At 44.4% G+C, this 18,401-nt stretch overlaps 1 protein-coding gene across 12 annotated transcripts in view; it reads right to left on the reverse strand.

Moving 5' to 3' along the window:
* LOC105007964 (SRC kinase signaling inhibitor 1) overlaps nt 1–18,401 on the reverse strand; it is a 52,113-nt gene that overhangs the window by 21,049 nt on the left and 12,663 nt on the right. For 7 of the 12 annotated variants that reach the window (XR_002196813.3, XM_020046666.3, XM_020046667.3 and 4 more), the window contains exons 2-3: nt 12,831–13,141; nt 6,506–6,532 (exon numbers count right to left, since the gene is read on the reverse strand). Coding sequence is in view for 8 of the 12 variants with exons in the window: in XM_020046666.3 (XP_019902225.3) it covers nt 6,506–6,532; nt 12,831–13,141 (338 nt within the window). In the remaining 4 variants the exon portion in view is untranslated. The other 5 variants (XM_020046665.3, XM_013133958.4, XM_034292210.1 and 2 more) reach the window with 5 other exon arrangements.

Consider the following 18,401-nt stretch of genomic DNA (forward strand, 5'->3'; position numbering starts at 1 on the left):
CCTTCGGTGAACTTCAGTAGTGCTCCCCTAAGTCCTGTGGTGTGACGGCCACCGCCTCATGATATCATCCCGCATATCACATCACTGATAGGCTGGCTTCTATAAAGTGCATTATCAATGAGGAAGGTATGCGATAATGTATTAAACAACTGTTCCCCCACCACCCTTTCCGCATCCTTTCTCCCCCTCCCTGAGGACTCTTAGGCAACCCCCTCCCTGACTTCATGGGCTGTTCTGGCCAAAACCTTCCACAGAGCTTTATAACTGGGAGACAGTACCGACATCTATCTGTACAACTCTAAACACAAAAAGAAAGAAGTCACTCAGTGGAGTTCATAAGCGGGATTCACCTCTGGGTTGTTTAACTAAGCTGCCTTGGGGAAGATGTTCATTGCAAAGCCATGGTTGTCATGTTAGCATAGTACGCTAGGACAGTCTTTCACCTCAGTGTTTCTGGGCTATGAGGTTTGGCTAGCTCACCACAATCATATTTTTTATGACTATTGTCCCATATGCTCTAGTCATATCCAATCTCAGGGCAAACATTTTATACAGGAAGTAGAAACTGCCTCACATAACCATTGTGGAAGTTCAAAACAACATCAACTTTTCAAAGGATTTAGCATTTCCAGTGTTAAAAGAAAGGCCTGATCGGTTCTCATTAAATTATTATTCATTCATGCACCAAACATTGTCTCCCTCCGTTTTGGCGGATTATAGCCAAGCGTGTCGATAAGTGATTCTGGCCAAGTGCCACAGCATATGGCGGTCGGCGAGGGGAAACATGGCAGCCGTCGGCATCCAAAGCCTTTTAGGGCAGTAAAGAACACTCAGGCCATTCTCTGAGATGGATCAGGGAAAAGTAATTTTCAACCCAACACTATATCAACAAGCAAACAGCCAAAGACAATACTAACAGCTGTCCAAATGTTTTCGCTACTGAGCTAGCTAGCTGGGACCCCTAAGTGTCATGGACAGCCCAGGGATTCCCTGCACGGCAGAACAGCCTTGTTGTGTGTCTGCGTGTGTTTCTGTGTGTGTGTGTGTGCCTGCATTCATGAGTGTGTGTGTGTGTGTGTGTGTGTGTGTGTGCGTGCATAAATCAATGTGTGACTTTGAAATATTCCCCACAACTCTGAAGCAAGACAATGCATTCTCAAAAGTGTTCATTCCATTGGCAGGAACTCTTACTGTGGATTCAACCAGCTCACAGAACCACTGCAAAGCGATTCCAGTGGTGACTTTGACCTCTATCGTACATGAGTGACAGTCTCATTCACATACGCCGCCTCCATTCACCCTTGGTCATATGCACTAACCAATCAAGCACTCAATCGTTCAACCAATCATATCACCATACCATGCTTTTTCTTTTGCTAAGCCACTTACAGAAAAACTAACAATAGCCTCTGCCTTAAATCCATTTTCTTTTGTCAGCAGCTCAGGATAAAAGGAGTCATGCTCAAGTAGTTTAGCCTGGGAAACATGATTACTTCCCTTGAATCTGATGAATGACTCATTGTACATGTGAACACTGCTGGTGCCACTGAATAGGAGTCTTCATGTGGCTCTAAGGCTGCACCCTAAATGGCAAGTAATTGCCCTCGGTTATTTGCCACTTTGGCCCGAAGTAGAGCTCTACAAAGGGAATAGGGCTCCATTTGGAACAGAGTTTAAGCCTGCAAAACAAATTATCCGGTGATGATTCAACACTTACAGGTTTAAATCTAATAGTGGTTGGGAGTAAAGTCCACCATTTTGGATGTTAAATTAACAAATTAACGTACCCCTGATGCTGTTATATTTGATCAGTCCTAAGTCTTTTAAACACAAATGGGTTATATGCAATTAGGCCTAGTTTTCAGGGAGAATTATTTTACCAGAAATTTGCAAGACACATTACAGAGGCTTACAAAGTCAAGGTATATGTGATTCCAAATGGAATCAAGCCGAGTTAAGTTATCCAACAATAGGAATTTGTATTCACCCACAAACAGCTTTCACCAGGACTCCAAAGGTTAAGGACGTGGGGCCTCATTCGCCAACCATTCTTAAGAAGAAATTCCTTCTTAAAACCCACTTATGCAGTTTCCACAAAGATTCACAGACATTCACCAAGGCTTCTTTTTTTTGTGATTTGTTCTTAGTTAAGAACAGAATCTACACAAACTCTAGGGCACCCGTACATTTGAGTGCTAACATGTGTATGCCAAATAATCACCGTACGGTCTACTATTTCTTGCGAATTCTTGAAGTATGCATCCGTGCATGCTTTTTGTGGTAATATAGACCACAACCGCTTGCTGTGTCTCCCAGTACAGTCTCGAGAGCATGGAGGAGATAGGAGATGTTAAACAAGGAGAGCTGGACAGGACGTAGAAGGGCATAAACCCAGCAGCGAGATCAGTATCTGCTCCTTTGTTTTGAGGAGGAACAGGAGAAGCACTGCCACAGCCTAACAATATGAACTCCAGCGTGCTACTGGTGTGCGTGTTTCTGACCAAACTGTCAGAAACAGACTCCATGAGGGTGGTATGAGGGCCCAACATCCTCTAGTGGGACCTATGCTCACAGCCCAGCACTGTGCAGCTCAATTGGCATTTGCCAGAGATCACCAGAATTGGCAGATCTGCCACTGGTGCCCATTCTCTTCACAGACGCGAGCAGGTTCACAATGAGCACGTGACAGACGTGAAAGAGTCTGGAGACGCCGTGATGAACATTATGCTGCCTGCAACATTCCAGCATGAACGGTTTGGCAGTGGGTGAGTGATGGTCTGGGCATATCATTGGAGGCTCTCACAGACCTCCAGGTGCTATTAGGAACCGGGACCCATCATCAGACGCTGGTGCAGTGGACCCTGGGTTCCTCCTGGTGCAGGACAATGTGGCCAATGTGGCCTCATGTGGCCAGAGTGTGTAGGCAGTTCCTGGATGACGAAGGCATTGATGCCATTGACTGGCCTTCATATTCCCCAGACCTGAATCCAATTGAGAACCTCTGGGACTTTATGTATCTGTGCATCTGATGCCGCCAAGTAGCGCCACAGACTGTCCAGGAGCTCACTGATGTCCTGATCCAGGTCTGGGGGGAGATCCCCCCGGACACCATCCGCAATCTCATCAGGAGCATACCCAGACGTTGTCGGGAGTACATGCAGGCACGTGGGGGCCTTACACACTACTGGGTCACATTATGAGTTGCCGTGATGAAATTCACACAAGCTGGAGCAGCCTGTGATTTCAACAGTTTACTTTGATTTTCAGTGTGAGTTTGAATCCAGCCCTCAATCAGTGGATGATTTTGGTTTCCATTGACCGTTTTGACAGTTATGTCATTTTGTTCTCAACGAATTACACAATGTGCAGTAAAGATTTTGATCTTTAATATATTTTGATCATCGATGCCCAATGTCTGATTTAAGTGTTCCCTTAATTAGTTTGAGCAGTGTACATACTATGCAGGTATGTGATTGGAGACACAGCCCAGCAGAACCATGGCCTTTTATGTGGATTGGCAGGGTGTTTACCTTTGCTAATTAGGACCAACTGGCACACACTCTCAGTTTACGAGGACATCATGAATTTGACGTGTTCTCTTAAGATCTTTCTCAAGAACAAATTTAAGAAAAAAAACCTGAGGAAAATATTGATGAATAAGGCCCATGGTGAGGCGTTTACTAAGACATGCATGCATAAAGCCAACAGGAACCGCTTCCATCAGTAACAGGTGCGACATATCAAACTAATTGGATGCTTTTAGAAAATAATTATGCTATTTGTCTTTGAGTAGGATAAGATTTATCAGACAATGTGCATTGCAATGCGTTGTAGTGCATGCTGGGTATATAACCAACACTGTAAATAATAAAGGGGGGGTATTGTATTGATGGGGACATATTTTCCACAGTCTATCACTGACACACTCACAGTTTTTAAACAGTAGTTATTTTACAGGAATGTATTCAACAGTTCAAGGCTGTTTTCCCTCTGTTTTGATGTACTTCCCGTCCTAGAGCAGAAATTACTGTTCTGGTTCTACCTCCTAAGACTGGAGGTTGCTAATTCATATTCATGAAATGTGGTTGGGAAAATGTGGTGCCCATAGGATGCTTTTTTTTTGTTGCCATCTGGCAGTTCTTCTGAAACTGTGTTGGTTTCAAGACTTCAAGTATATAGTATGCATGCACACATTAGCTTGTCAAATACAGACTAAACATATAGTTTGCTTAATTTGTGCTTAATTTAGTAAGCATTTCATTTGGATGTTATATTACTTTGTCCCATGGTTATTCACTTTGGTCCGAGCGTAGGCTATGTTGAACTGTTGTTTCTGATGTCAGATTGCAACTCACTCCAGGAGGTTTCTGATTAATAAACATTGCCACGCTGGTGGGTGTTAACATTTAAATAAAGCCAGACACTGAAACAAAACGAAAAGCTCAAAAGGAAATCCACATCATATTGTGAGATGAGGTGGCCCCTTCCCAGGGAAATATGATGTGACACTTTCAGATTAACCAATTCAAGGCCAAATATACTGTGCAATAACTGAAATGATGACCTATTGAAGTAGCTGTTGTACAAAATCATGGATAAGCTCTGGCCATCGCCTTTCGGGATCAAATGAAGAGAATTTCCACTAGTAAAGGGCTTTAATATGAAACGCCTGAATCAACATTCAGCAACCAATTTCCTGTGCGGCACTGTAGTCTTCCTGACCAGATTCAACAGTAAGGCAGGAGAGAGTAAACAATGAACAGACAGACATTAATGTTTGTATTAGTGGTGCTGGGAACACAACAGGGACAGGATTATTCCAGAGGTCTTCTGTTGTTCTGTGGCTGCCTGACAGTCAGGAGACGAGGAGTACTGTGAGCACAGAAATGCACGGCATGGCCTCCCTATGGAGAGCAGTTTAAACAGACACACGTCCCTTACATTTTGTCGGAGGATGTGAGGGAATGTGAGAGGGAGGCAAGTCTTTGGGAGATTTTTCTGTTACTTTGATGGCTTGTGCGTGTGTGCGCGCACGTGCGTGCGTGTCTATGGGTGCATATATTTACACATTATGGGTCCAGCCAAGCACCTCCGTGTACGTAGGCATGTCTGTGTGCTAATCTACAGTGTGTGTGTCTGTGTGTGTCTGTGTCTGTGTTTGTGCGCGCGCGTGCGTTTTTGTGTATGCGCATACTTGTGTGATGTGCGAGCAAGCCAATAAAACATCAAAAGACACCAGCAAGGGGCCATCGCAAACACACACACACACACACCAATGCATATCGACACATGCACACACAAACACAGAGAGACATACACACAAAGCACTGCTGCAGGGACCTCTCTTGCATCAGAACATTGAGAGCAGAGCAGCAGACTCCCAACACCCCGTGAGGAAGCAAGGCAAGCGATAACCAATCCCGTTAGAGCTGGGAGCAAACAGCAGAAGCGGGATCCAATAAAGCCAGTGTGTATGACACTGGACGAGATAAGAGGCGAATGGACTGCTGATGGAAAACCACCACTCATGTCACTGGTGGGAATGTGTGGTGCCGCATCACATTTGCAACCAAACGATTAAATATTCAGAAAACCTTAAGCGAAATTATTGGATATTCTGTATTTTTACCGTAAAGGGAGATTATCACATTTTCAGGCGTATTTGCAGGGGAAATATTCTGTGGAATTACAGTGAAATGCAGTGGAGAGATTGCTACACTAACAGGAAGCCTCAGTGAGTATGTGACTGCTTCTGGGAAGATCTTCCAAAGACACATGGCAAGACTGTTGTCCTTTCACTGCTCAAATATTGATTCTGAAAGGATCAACTTTGCCCTCAATACAAATGTATAAACTTCTAGTAGGGCTTAAATCCCCCCGACATCGCTGTTCATTACTTTGGTTTCCCTTCCTGCTTAGTGTTTTCAGCAACACTCACAGCAGTCGGATGTCTCGTTGGATATGATTCATATGTGGCAGCACCATTTGCCCGCTCCATACTAAAGGACTTTATCTGACAAGGCAACAGACTCCATAGCACTTCCAATCTCCGTATCAGCTGCACATAGTGACATCACACAATTTGGGGCGAGCAAACGGCAGCCATCTGGGTGATTGAATGGCAGCCATATTGAGCCAATGAATTCCTAAACATTGCAGATAGAACCGTTCTGCAGCCGCGGTCGTTCACAGGCAGGAAATGTGAGGCTAAGTTGTTGAAAACCAGGCCGATTATTTTACGTTACCAATGCAGGACATCCAATTTTGGCACAACAAAATCAAATTAGGATTTTACCCATAATAAAATACTCAAGATACAGTAGCAAAATGCTCTGCAACCCCAGTGACAAGTTTCAGCAGTTTGTGCCAATACTGCAACACTCAGGGCCGGATAAGCACACAGACAGAGACACGCAAAGCCAATATGAATGGTTATCCCATTCGAGACAAATCCACAGACAGAGACACGGATTTCGACTAAAACACAAACAGTCTTGGCACTGACCTTGAAGCTCCAGTAGTTTGGCTGTTGCTAGGGGGAAGAAAAAGAGGGGAGAGGCAGAGAGAGAGAAAGAGAGAGAGACAAAAAAGGGAAAGGGAGTTAGATATGTTCCCATCCGTTAAGCTAAACAACTGTCTTCTCCTTGACAACCGCTAATCAGAGAGGGATGGATGGAGAGTGAGTGAAAAAGATCCATCTATTCACTGCCTGGGTGACTTTTCCGAGAGAATTCAGGTGTGATGAATAACACAGGGAAGGGTTGAAAGTATACTTTATCAAAGAGAGAAGGAGAGAGATGGGGAGTTTAAGACTTTCATTAGAACAAACAATTCTAAATCTAATTTCATTATAAATTAAAAAAAAGATCTCAGTTAGCTGCACATGTGATAGAAACTCTTCCTGGAGTCCATAGGATTCACTCAGATCCAATCCCAAAGTGAGGGCCTAATTATTGTGATGATAGCCTAGATTAACTTCCGATGTCCTTCAGTGCCATCATAATAGCCTTTTAATTGCTTGTAATTGCCTCCCAACAATTAATAACATGTTTACAGACGCTACACCCATGCTAATGACAGGCAGCAGCTAGCTAGCGATCCAACTGAACGCCTACTATTCACACAATTGACTGGCTCACATTCAGGAGTGGATTAAAGCAATAAACAAACACTGGATTAAAGAAGCGTGGCTTTTTAAGGGAATCTGAAAAGCTGCCAACATAGAGGGCAAATGTCACTGAATCTATTAGAGTTTGTTATTGTGAGTCACTGTGACAATGACAGGATATAACCAAGATGTGACAAAACATTGGGTGCCTGGCGCCACGGCTGTCAGGTGCACTGCGTTATTTTGGGTCCATCTAAATCGGGGATGATAGCTGACTAGGTCATCACTAAACAGCCGGGTCTTTCACAAAAAAAAGTATTTACTAATGTCATGTGATGAATCAATTTTATTTCCCTTCATGTGAACACCAATGACACTTCGTAGGTGGAATTGGGCATTTTAAACAATGTTTTTCTGTGTGATGGTGAAAAAAGACATGGGATGCATATGTTTCTATATTTAGATGTACGACACCTTACTATTATCTCAGAAGTGAACTCAGTGACTTCCTCCATCCAATCCCACTAATACACCCAATTCTGCACGACTAAAAGAGAACCTTCAATACGACACCCGGCTCCTCCACACACTCTGATGGTTAACTGTTGAAGCTCGCATCCACAACACCACTGTGCTTCCCTACAGAGCAGGAAGAGGAAACCCCCTCCATCTTCAGGCAAATGCCTGAGTTTTTCGTTCTGCCACCTCTGGTCCCTTGGCTGTCCCACCCTCACAGGGCGGCATATCCAGCTCAGTCCAAACCAAACCCTACTCTGCCCAGGTGCCCCGATGGGGGAACCAGCTTCCCCTTGGAGCAAGTACAGTGTAGACCCTGCCCATTTCCAAAAACCTCAAAAACTCTACCATTTTGGAGAAGAATAGCTGGCGATGAAGACCAACAGGGCAGAAAGACAGTAAGAACAGCTGGAGATGAAGACCAACAGAACATAAGGAGAGGAAGAGGAGATGAAGCCTGTGGGTTCTTGTGACCCAGATCCTGCAGACCTCTGTCGGAGTCAGAGCCAACCGTCATCTGTCTACCTGATTATGTGTCAGCCTAAATGGCCATACCGATGAACTAGAAATCAGAGCACCTCTTCTTGAACTGTACACAGAGCCCTTAGGTCCACATTGATCAGTGTCACTAGGACCTCATCTAAAATTCTTCTTGCACTCAGCATATTGTCTTTTTTTGGGGGGGGTTTGCTTAAAGGTTGTTTGATTGCGTAGGGGTTTTCCAGTCTAACATTTCTAAAGGTATAAAAGAACCTCTGTGTCATTGTTCATAACAAGCGTTTTGTATGACTGTGTCAGTTTCACTCCTGGAAAGTAAACCACGACCCAGTCAAAACCACGCCTACCACTATCGTATTTCCCAGCATGCTATACTGTAGGTACTGTAGATTGTGATCGTTTGGCGATCTTACACAACTGAAAGATAAATAAGATCACTGACTATTAAATAGTTTAAATCAGTTACTCATTACTGAAATGGTTGTTCCAGTTTAGATGGGTTTGGTAGGCTTCTATTTTTACAAACACTGGAAGTCATTATAAATCCTTTTTTCCATATTGGTAATTATCCTTACTCTGAATAGGAATCACGTATCACGTTAGTAGGTAGGTGGGGTTGGACAATTCTGGTAACTCCACACTTATTCTCAGTTTATCCATCTTGAATGGTAGACCATTGGAAAACAGGAAATCCAGAATCCTTAAATATTCTGCAATACTTTGAAATATATAGGAAAGTTACTGGCTAAACTATAGAAGCTTTAAATTATACACTGCAAAGTTTTTAAACATGGGCTCATACTGCACACTGCTCAGTTAGTAAAGTATGGTGCTTGCAAACCCAGAGGATGTGGATTTGATTCCCACAGGGACAAGGATGAAAAAGTACACTCATACTGTAAGCTCCTCTGGAACAGGGAGTCAATTAGACAAAAAAGTATTTGTCATGCTCAACATACATAAATATGATTCCATGTTGCTGTTTGATAAATCATACTTTAAGCTTCTACTCTGGTCAATTCATTTAACCAGTTTAGCTTGTGAGTACATGGACAGGGACTTAATCTGACTGTTGTCATGGAATGCGAGGTCATCCTGCAGATGTCTCTGGAGATAATTCAATTTTTGTGAGGAACGACTGAGTCCTATCCAGAGAGTCTTTAACTGTCAAGGTCAAGGAAGGGGCCTGCTCTGTTTTCTTATGTCAACAACAAAGAGGTAAAGGTTTGTCATCTTATTTTGGCAAAATATTTTGCGTCAGTCCACCGAAACTCTATAGCTGTTGTAGTGTGTTAAGTTACATTTCTGTAAATCAATTTTTGCAAAGCACATTTTGACACATAATCGAGAACAGAGATTCACAAGGAACTAGGTTTAGAGACAATCATGAATCACTGTTTTCGCCGCAAACTGAAACTAAAATTGTTCTCCAAGATATCTGTCTTGTCTGCCCTGGGATCTTCAGTGACTACAGAGAGTCAGGACAACTGTTTAATGTCCTCACCCCAAATGTGGCCTAAATCCTTGAAAGTGCAAAAAATCTTCCACACAAAAAAGCGGACAGCTAGTTATGCATTATAAACAAAACGTTAAAGTATGAATTTAAGGATTGTTTCTCATCGTGTTTGTTTTAAAGGAAGCCAGGCATGACATGCAGAAAGTCAGCGGTGTATCGGGTCAATTCCCCGCCACGACTAAGAGCATCGAACCTTGACCCACACACCGTCTCTGCTGTTTTGGTCCCTGGGCTACCATGTGGTGATGGCGTAGCCCCTGCACATGCTCCGTGTGTGACTGTGCGGGAGCGCCCTCTCCTCAACATCTGCCATGTTACTCGTGGCAACATTGTTCCGCTGAGCCCACCTTTAAATGTCATCTGGGTTCCACTGTGGAGGTACTCAGAAGGCTGGGTCTCTGCCAGCCTTTGGGATCGGATCTGTCGCGAATGCGACACCCCTGGTCCCTTGGTGAATTTCCCATCCTGTCCCCTAGGCAAGGCTGAGGCTTCAATATTCCATTTGTTCTGATATAATGAAGGTCCTGGGGGGATGTCTACCAACCATTTGGAATTACAGCATGTATGCAAACAGCCACCTGTCTCCACAAATCCAAACGGTATTCACCCAACTCCACCCGCCAACAACGGGTCCTATGGAACACATTTAACCACACCCCCCCGCTCGCTCCCTCTCTCCATTCACGGAGCGATTCATCCACCTTTCCTCCTGCCCTCCGCCAACCCTAGCGTCCCCAGCCAGTCTCTCTAACAAGAGGGCGTCTCAGAACATAAACTCTGTTCCCCTATGCACCGCGATTCAGTTCTTACGGCCTGCCATTATTCTCAGTTGAACAAGCTGAAGGTCCCACAATGGGCCGACAGAATGTGTACTGAGAGAGGGGCAGGGTGTGTAAATAAGAGAGGGTGAGTGAGTGAGTGGCGGGGAGGGAGAGAGAGAACGAGAAAGAGAGAGAAGTGGAGCAACGAATGCCTGACCTGCATGCCAAGTAGCCATCTCTGTACCCACCCTCCCCTCCCTCCCTCCCTCTCTCCCCCTCTCCCTCTCCTCTTTATCACACTCACTAGCCCCCTCCCCTTTTTTTCAGACACTGCGGCACCAGAACCACACCTGTCCAACACCTGCAGCCGGTACAAAACCCCAAACGAGCCATCCCACAAAACACCATAGAAATATAACCATGCTCACAGTCTGACACAACCTCACACACCTCTCCGGTTATGCCTGCAGAAAGTGATGAGGAGAGGCGTTCCCATTACATCATGTCGTACCTGCTCTAGACTCCACTACTCACACTGACGCACGCGCACGCACACAGACTGGCTAGTCGTAGTCACACACTCACACGCGAGCGGTCAGGTATACAGCTCTCTTCCGTACGCGCACGCCTCACGCCCTCGCTCTCTCCCTCTCTTTGCGTCTCGTTCTCTCCCTCTCTCGGCAACGCACGCAGCAGCATGAACGCTGCTGTCCCACGTTAACAGCAGAACACACAGGACCCTGTGCAGTCCATTGATTAATCAAAGGGCGATCTGGTACCGTCGCTGCTACTTAGCGAGCCCGCTGCTGCCACCGGCTGAATGACGATGGTGGTGTCGCGTTGGTTCGCATGCCGCTCCACACGCCGCCCTCTCCTTCCTCCTCCCCCTCTCCATTTTCTGACTGCAGCAGCCCTGTTCTCCCGCGAGCCCCGAGGTATCAGCGAATCCCTGGCAGGGTCGGTCTGGTTCCACAGCAAGTAGAGGCTCTGTCTCTCTCCGTGGCGCTAGAGCCAGATCACAGCTTCAGACTTACTGTCACTCATCTCCCTGTGTCTCTCCGTCTCTCAGTCTCTCAGTCTCCGCCGCTGCCATCCGCCCTCTCCACACTCTCTCTTTGCCCAGGCATTGCCAGCCATATGATATCATTGAGTTCCTTATATGGGAATGGGGGGGGGGGGGTTGCCATGGCAACCATGGACTCCACCTGTTTCTCGCTCTCTGTGTATCTTTGTCCTCTCTTTGTGTGTACCTCTCTCTGTGTGTAATTTTCTCTGTCCTCTCTGTCTTTCTCCTTGTATCACTCTTCTCTCTTTTTCTCTGTATCTTTTCTCTCTCTCTCTCTCTCTCTCTCTCTCTCCCTCTCTCTCTGTATCTCTCTTCTCTCGACTTCCCATTCTCTTTCTCATTCCCCTGTGTGCATAGATAGATGGCTGCACCAGTGTAAATATACAGAGTAAATGAACATCACAGGGAAGGAGAAATGGGCGGCGAAAGAGGAATACTGGTGAGGGGAGAGACAAGTCTTCCCAAGGAAGTGATTGGAGGTATGAGGAGAATTGAGGACGGAGGGATGGAGAGATTGAAGGACGGAGGATGGAGGGTTGAGGATGGAGGATTGGACAGATTTGAGGGTGAAGGGATGGAGAGGGTTGATGATGGAGGAATGAAGCACTCTGCAGATAGAGGGATGGATGGTGTTAAGGATGAAGGAATGTAGAGGGTTGATGATGGAAAAAGAAAGAGGTCTGAGGATGGGGGGTTGGAGCAGGCTGAGGATGAGGAAGCATTACCAGCCATGACATGACATTACCAGCCATGACATGACATTACCTGCCATGGTTCTTTGTACCTCCAACAGCCATGACATTACCAGGCCATGGTTCTTTGTACCTCCAACAGCCATAACATGATATTACCAGCCATGGTTCTTTGTACCTCCAACAGCCAAGACATGACATTACCAGGCCATGGTTCTTTGTACCTCCAACAGCCATGACATGACTTTACCAGGCCATGGTTCTTTGTACCTCCAACAGCCATGACATGACATTACCAGGCCATGGTTCTTTGTACCTCCAACAGCCATGACATGCAGGTATTGATTCCAATGCAGGTGATGATAGAGAAATATAAGGGTGGGAGGGGGTTAAAGAGGACAACCTTTCAAGTACAAATCAATTCTCTTTCTTCATCTTCCTCTGAGACCTTCAGCCAACCACGTCGCCATACACAGATAAATGGATTAAGGCACTCTTGCCCCTCAGTTTTACCTAAGATGGGCAACAGCTGGGGCGGATCTGAGAAATGTTTGTCACCATCTGATACACACCAACGGTGATGGAAGTGAAGGGAGACCAGGGCAGAGGCCGCATTCTCGGGGTGGATGGTGAGCGGGGCCAGTGTTGAGAGCATTCAGGAGGGTCACGTTACCTGCTGTTGGCGGCCACAGTTAGGGGAGCCCAGTGCCGGGGACATGCAGGGGCTGGCCGGGTACTTCTGGTTCTTCTGGAGGTCCATGAAGGCTTCACGCTGACGCTCAACGTCGGCCTTGTGATGATTGGTGAGGGCCTCCAGGCTCTTGGTGGCTATGGCGTTGTGGCGTAGGCGGTCCCCTGTGGTTGGCGCCAGTCCCCCGTTGTTGTTGTCAGGGAAGCGACGGGCGCCGTGGGCCAGGGTGTGGTACTCCCGGGGGAACTCGGCATCGCCGGCAGAGGTCATGTGACCCTTTCGTTTCTCCCGACCTGGAGGGGTCAAAGATGAGGGAATGTTGGGTGAGGGGGCAAGCAGAGAGAGGAAGGTAAAGATTAAATAATGTGTTGTGAAGGGAATTAATTATATTTTTTACAAAATACTTCAAAAATATGATATTCTCAGAAGTACAGTCTTATGAGAATAACAGCTTAGATTAGAGTCACTGTTCTTGAGGCAGCCCTTTGTCCTGGAAACATATGATCCTGTCCATATCATGACTCTCCTGAGCCCGTCTACTTATACTCACTTTTAACCATCCCTTCACACAGATACACACACACACAACCCCCTTTCTTCACACACATTTCCCTATCCTTTTGGGGACTAGAATGTCTTGTCCCCACAGTAAAAACACACACATAGCATCTCCATGGCCTCACACAGCTTTAGCATCAAGTATTCATTGTAGAGAACTTAACAGAACACTACCATCACAAACTTTGAAAATGACAACTGTCAGCCATGCATGTCAGGATCATACTGAGTCAGAATGTGATTGGATGTGACCATACGGAGTTAGAACGTAATTGGATGTGACCATATCGAGTCAAAAATGTGATTGGATGTGATCTTTTCCTTTTATAGTGCTAACTATATAACTTTTATAATTAACCAAGGATTGTCACTAAAGCAGTTACTGTAAACGAGCACCCAGGGAAACACTAGGAGTAGTCATAGAGTTGACATCTTAGGTAGAACCAAAATGTAGCAAACTATTTTTCCAGAATGGGTAGATCATAAGATAAAAGAAAGAGAGAGTAGGACTCATAAAGGAGGAAATGGCCAACATCAGTTATGAATGTCACCGATAGCCACGCAGGCGTAAAGGCATGATAGATTTTCCATGAAGTCCATCCAGTGGGCCTAATGCAGCACTGTTTCTATAAGTACACTGACAGTAGCTAAACAGCTGACGTTATTGAATCCATACAGCAAATCATTATCTTACAGCTGCACTGATAAAAGAGATTGATGTAGACTTTCTGCAGTATAGCCCCATTAGGCCGTGGTCAGACATCGGTACATCTGATTAGAGAGTCACAGACTTACAGTGGTAACAGCTCTCTGACAGACACCAAAGTACTCAAGGAATTACAGTCACTGCATTGTCTGGGCAAGGGCTAGTGCCCTGCAGCCTGTTAAAAGGGACAATTCACTGAAAAATATGGTGGTTTGTTTTGGATAGAATACCTGCAGTTACAGACAAAAACCTCTGCTGGTGTGGTTGGCAGGATTTGATGCATTCAACTTGGTTTCAGATGTAAATCTTGCAGTGAAAAGAGGACAGTTACGCAGGGATTCCATGCAAAAATAGAATGTGCCAATTCCGACCTCCACAGCAGGTATGCAGGAGTCAAAATTCAAGCCATGTCACCATGACACTGCAGCTCTGTTGGATGCTTCCACAACCTAAATATAGTCTACTGGCACAGAGAAACTGTAATTCATGTTTCAGTTTCTTTAAATGTGTGGTAACCGCAGCCACTGCTAGTAAACCCCCCCCCCCCAAATAAATTTTTAAAAGAAATCAGCTCCATATTTGGTTTATTGCTGCTTAGGTTATTTGCAACTTAAAAATGTTATTTGGTCATGAAAAATGAAAAATGCTTATACAATATATCCATGGATTTCTTGCAAACTCAAGTTGACTATAAACAATTTTTTTCGCAAGGAAACCAGGTTAATGTTAAAAAAACTCCCTAGGTTAAAACGACCCCGCCAATTATTTTGAACCAGACAATTGAATATTAAATATCACTCTAACATATGACCTTCTTTGCTGATTAATGGAAGGCTGCAGACAGGCTGTAAGAATACGACAAGGACCCAGATGATGGAGTGGTTCTCAGCGCAGAGCGTAGTTTTAATTCCAAAGGGCAGGAGTCAGGCAGGCAAAGGTTGATGCACAAGAGAGCAGACTAGCGAAGGTACAAAGTCAGGCAGGCTCAAAATGGGGTCAAGCGTAGAGAGTTTGGTACACAGGAGAGGAGAATGGGCGAAGGTACAAAGTCAGGCAGGCTCAAAACGGGGTCAAGGATAAACAGGCTGGAAGGCTGGTCGGTACACAGGCAAACGAAAACTCTCAAGAATGGCTCAGCATGTCGTGTTAAACAAACAGTACTTCACAAAGAGACAGGAGCATCAAACTGAACTAAATAGGTAAAACTAATGAGAATCAGGTGGATGAACAGGTGATCAATTTTCAGGTGATTGGGAACTGGGGAGTGAGCTGTGTTCATGGGGAACAGGAAGTGCGCTGTGTGCTGGAGGCAGAGGATGTGAAGGTGGACTGGGCGTCAGTTTCACACAGGCAGCATATAGCATAGTGTTTAGGCTATCTGACTTCTAATCAAAGGTTTGCTAGATCAAATTTCAAGCTGGTGAGTGAAAAAAAAAGTTTGTCCCAGAACATAGAACTCACCTGAAATGTGTAAGTCAATAGGATGTCAGTGTCTACTAAATGACTATAATACTATATATTAAATCAGTTTTAAATCAACTACCCAACTTAGTTAGGTTTAGGGTTAAGGTTAGTGTTAAGATTAAGGTTTGGGATAGGGTTATTTCCTGCTTTCTCAAGCAGGCTCACATGTTTGAATCGATGCTGGAGAAGAGTAGGCGGTGTGTCTTGGGCATAGCTGGGCGTAGTTGCTTAAACCTCAGTCTGTGAGGTTGCAGTGCCTCCAAGGTGCTCATCCAAATATTGTGAAACCACCTTTGTAAAGATTTATTGTTTTGCCTTGCGTATGATGTTTGCGGTGTTTAATCTGAGTACAACATTTGAAAAATAACTTGTACCCCTACCTTTCAGTAGCTTTGACCTGTAACTTTCCGGGCCAATTATTACAAGTTCACGCAACAGTTTTCTGAAGTAGCCAGAAAAATAAACGCTACAACCTGAAAGTTGAAGGTATAAACTACTACACTATTTACACTCAATACAGTCCCCCCAGGTGTGAATAGGGAGTAGGTGTGTTAAATTTTGTGTTATCACTCTCACACTCCCTCATACTGGTCCCTGGAAGTTCAGACACCAGACACCCAACACATCCCTAAAGGAAAGAATGAAACATCTTAAAGAAGCCGATATCCATCCGTGGAAGAAATGAAAGAAGCAGAAAAGTCTATAATTTGATGTGAGCAAAGACGATACTTCAGTTATGAACTCACTCAACTGCAGAAAGGAAAACCGCTTGGTTCGAAAAGCCCCATCTATAAACTGGATCCATTCATTGATGAAGGCATTTTGAGAGTGGGAGGTCGGATATACAAAGATGCAATGCCAGTGGAACTAAATAATCAGATCATTCTACCTAAAGGCTCTTATACATCGTACTTGATTCTACGACATATCCATTTCCAGGTCGGACATTCTGGAAGGAGCCATATGTTATCCAGGTTAAGACAAAGATTTTGGCTTCCTCATGCAAACTCTTTATTGCAGACAAATCATCAGAGACTGCATTTTCTGCAGACGCATGCAGGCAAAACCTGGAGAACAGAAGATGGCAGATCTACCTGAAGATCGGGTTTATCCTGACCTTCCACCTTTTAGTCATGTTGGCATTGACTACTTCGGTCCAATAGAGAAGAGGGGCCGGTCATAAGTGAAACGGTGGGGAGTAATCTTTACCTGTCTTGTGAGTCGAGCAGTCCATTTGGAGATGGCAAACTTCCTAACCACAGAATCTTGCATGAATGCTATACGCAGATTCATATGCACAAGAGGACCAATCATAAGTATCAGGTCAGATAATGGAACTAACTTTACCAGTGCACAGAAGGAACTGAAGGAGGCTCTGAAGGAACTGAATCACCAGAAGATTCAAAAGGCACTACTTTCTGATGAAATAAAATGGACATTTAACCCCCCTTTTGGAGCCCACCATGGTGGAGTGTGGGAAAGGCTGATCAGATTGGTCAAAAAGATCCTAACGTCAGTCTTAAAGCAACAAACACTTGATGACGAGATTCTGCAAACGGCACTCTGTGAAGTAGAAGCTATCTTCAACGACAGACCAATAACTACTCTTTCAAGTGATCCTAATGATTTGGAATCACTCACCCCAAACCATCTACTTCATCTACTTCTCTTTGAAAAGAGAGATCTTTACACAAGGAGAAGATGGAGACAAACACAATATCTGGCAGATCTATTTTGGAAGCGATGGACAAGGGAGTATCTTCCAATCATGCAGCAAAGAAGCAAGTGCAACAGCACAAAGCGGAACCTTCGTCCTGAGGATCTTATCATCATTGTAGACAACACAGCACCAAGGAACTCATGGGTCATGGGCCGTGCTGTTAAAACTTTCCCAGACTCCAAAGGATTTGTTAGAAGTGTTTTAGTTAAAACTAAGACTAACATCCTTCAACGGCCTGTCGATAAACTTTGCTCATGGAGGCAGTAGACTGAAGGAGTGAACTTTCACACTATCACAGACACCCTACACTACCTCATAGACTATCATGAACTTTGACATGAAAGAACATGGACATGGAATTAACGTAAAGATAGTTTACTTGAATCCTGGATATTGAAATGCCATCTATTACTATTCATATGTAATTACTGTACCATAGCTCCATTGAATTTTGTTATAATTGTTTTGCTAGAGCAGCAACAATTAGGGGCCGGAGTGTTTGAGCCATAATAAGTATATTGGTGTTTATTCATTTCATTGTAAAAACAAACAAGATTATTTGTATTATTTGTCTATTTCATTTCTAAATTGTTAAATAAAATGTTGGACTTTGTATCTAGAGAAATAACTTTAATCAATTACTGGATTATGGCAACCTCCGCTCCTCCTCCTAATTAGGTTACCTTCACAGGTATAATGAGCAGCTGGATGACAGCTTGGGCAGTTCTTCTTTTGTTCGAGTAAGAGAGGTGGACAGAGAAACAGTTTAGTGACCGTAGCGTATGTATGATCATCCATATTTAGTACACGTTTAAGTTTCTGTTGAAAGTCAACCACGGAGAATTTATCTTTTGACGTAATTAAAGCTTGCATTATTTGAATGAAACATAAGGATCTCCGCGAGTGCATATTTCCCCTGCAAGTCACAAACTACCTCAAAAAAGGCGACTAAGGATTTAAGATGAGTGAAGCTGTCGCCACAACAACATGGCACCTCATGACAAAGAACTCTCTGAGGATCTGATAAAAAGAATTGTTGCTCTACAATAAGATGGCATAGACTATAAGAAGATTGCCAAGACCCTGACACTGAGCTGCAGCACAG

This window comes from Esox lucius, chromosome 5, assembly GCF_011004845.1.
Source record: "Esox lucius isolate fEsoLuc1 chromosome 5, fEsoLuc1.pri, whole genome shotgun sequence".
Classification (NCBI taxonomy): domain Eukaryota; kingdom Metazoa; phylum Chordata; class Actinopteri; order Esociformes; family Esocidae; genus Esox; species Esox lucius.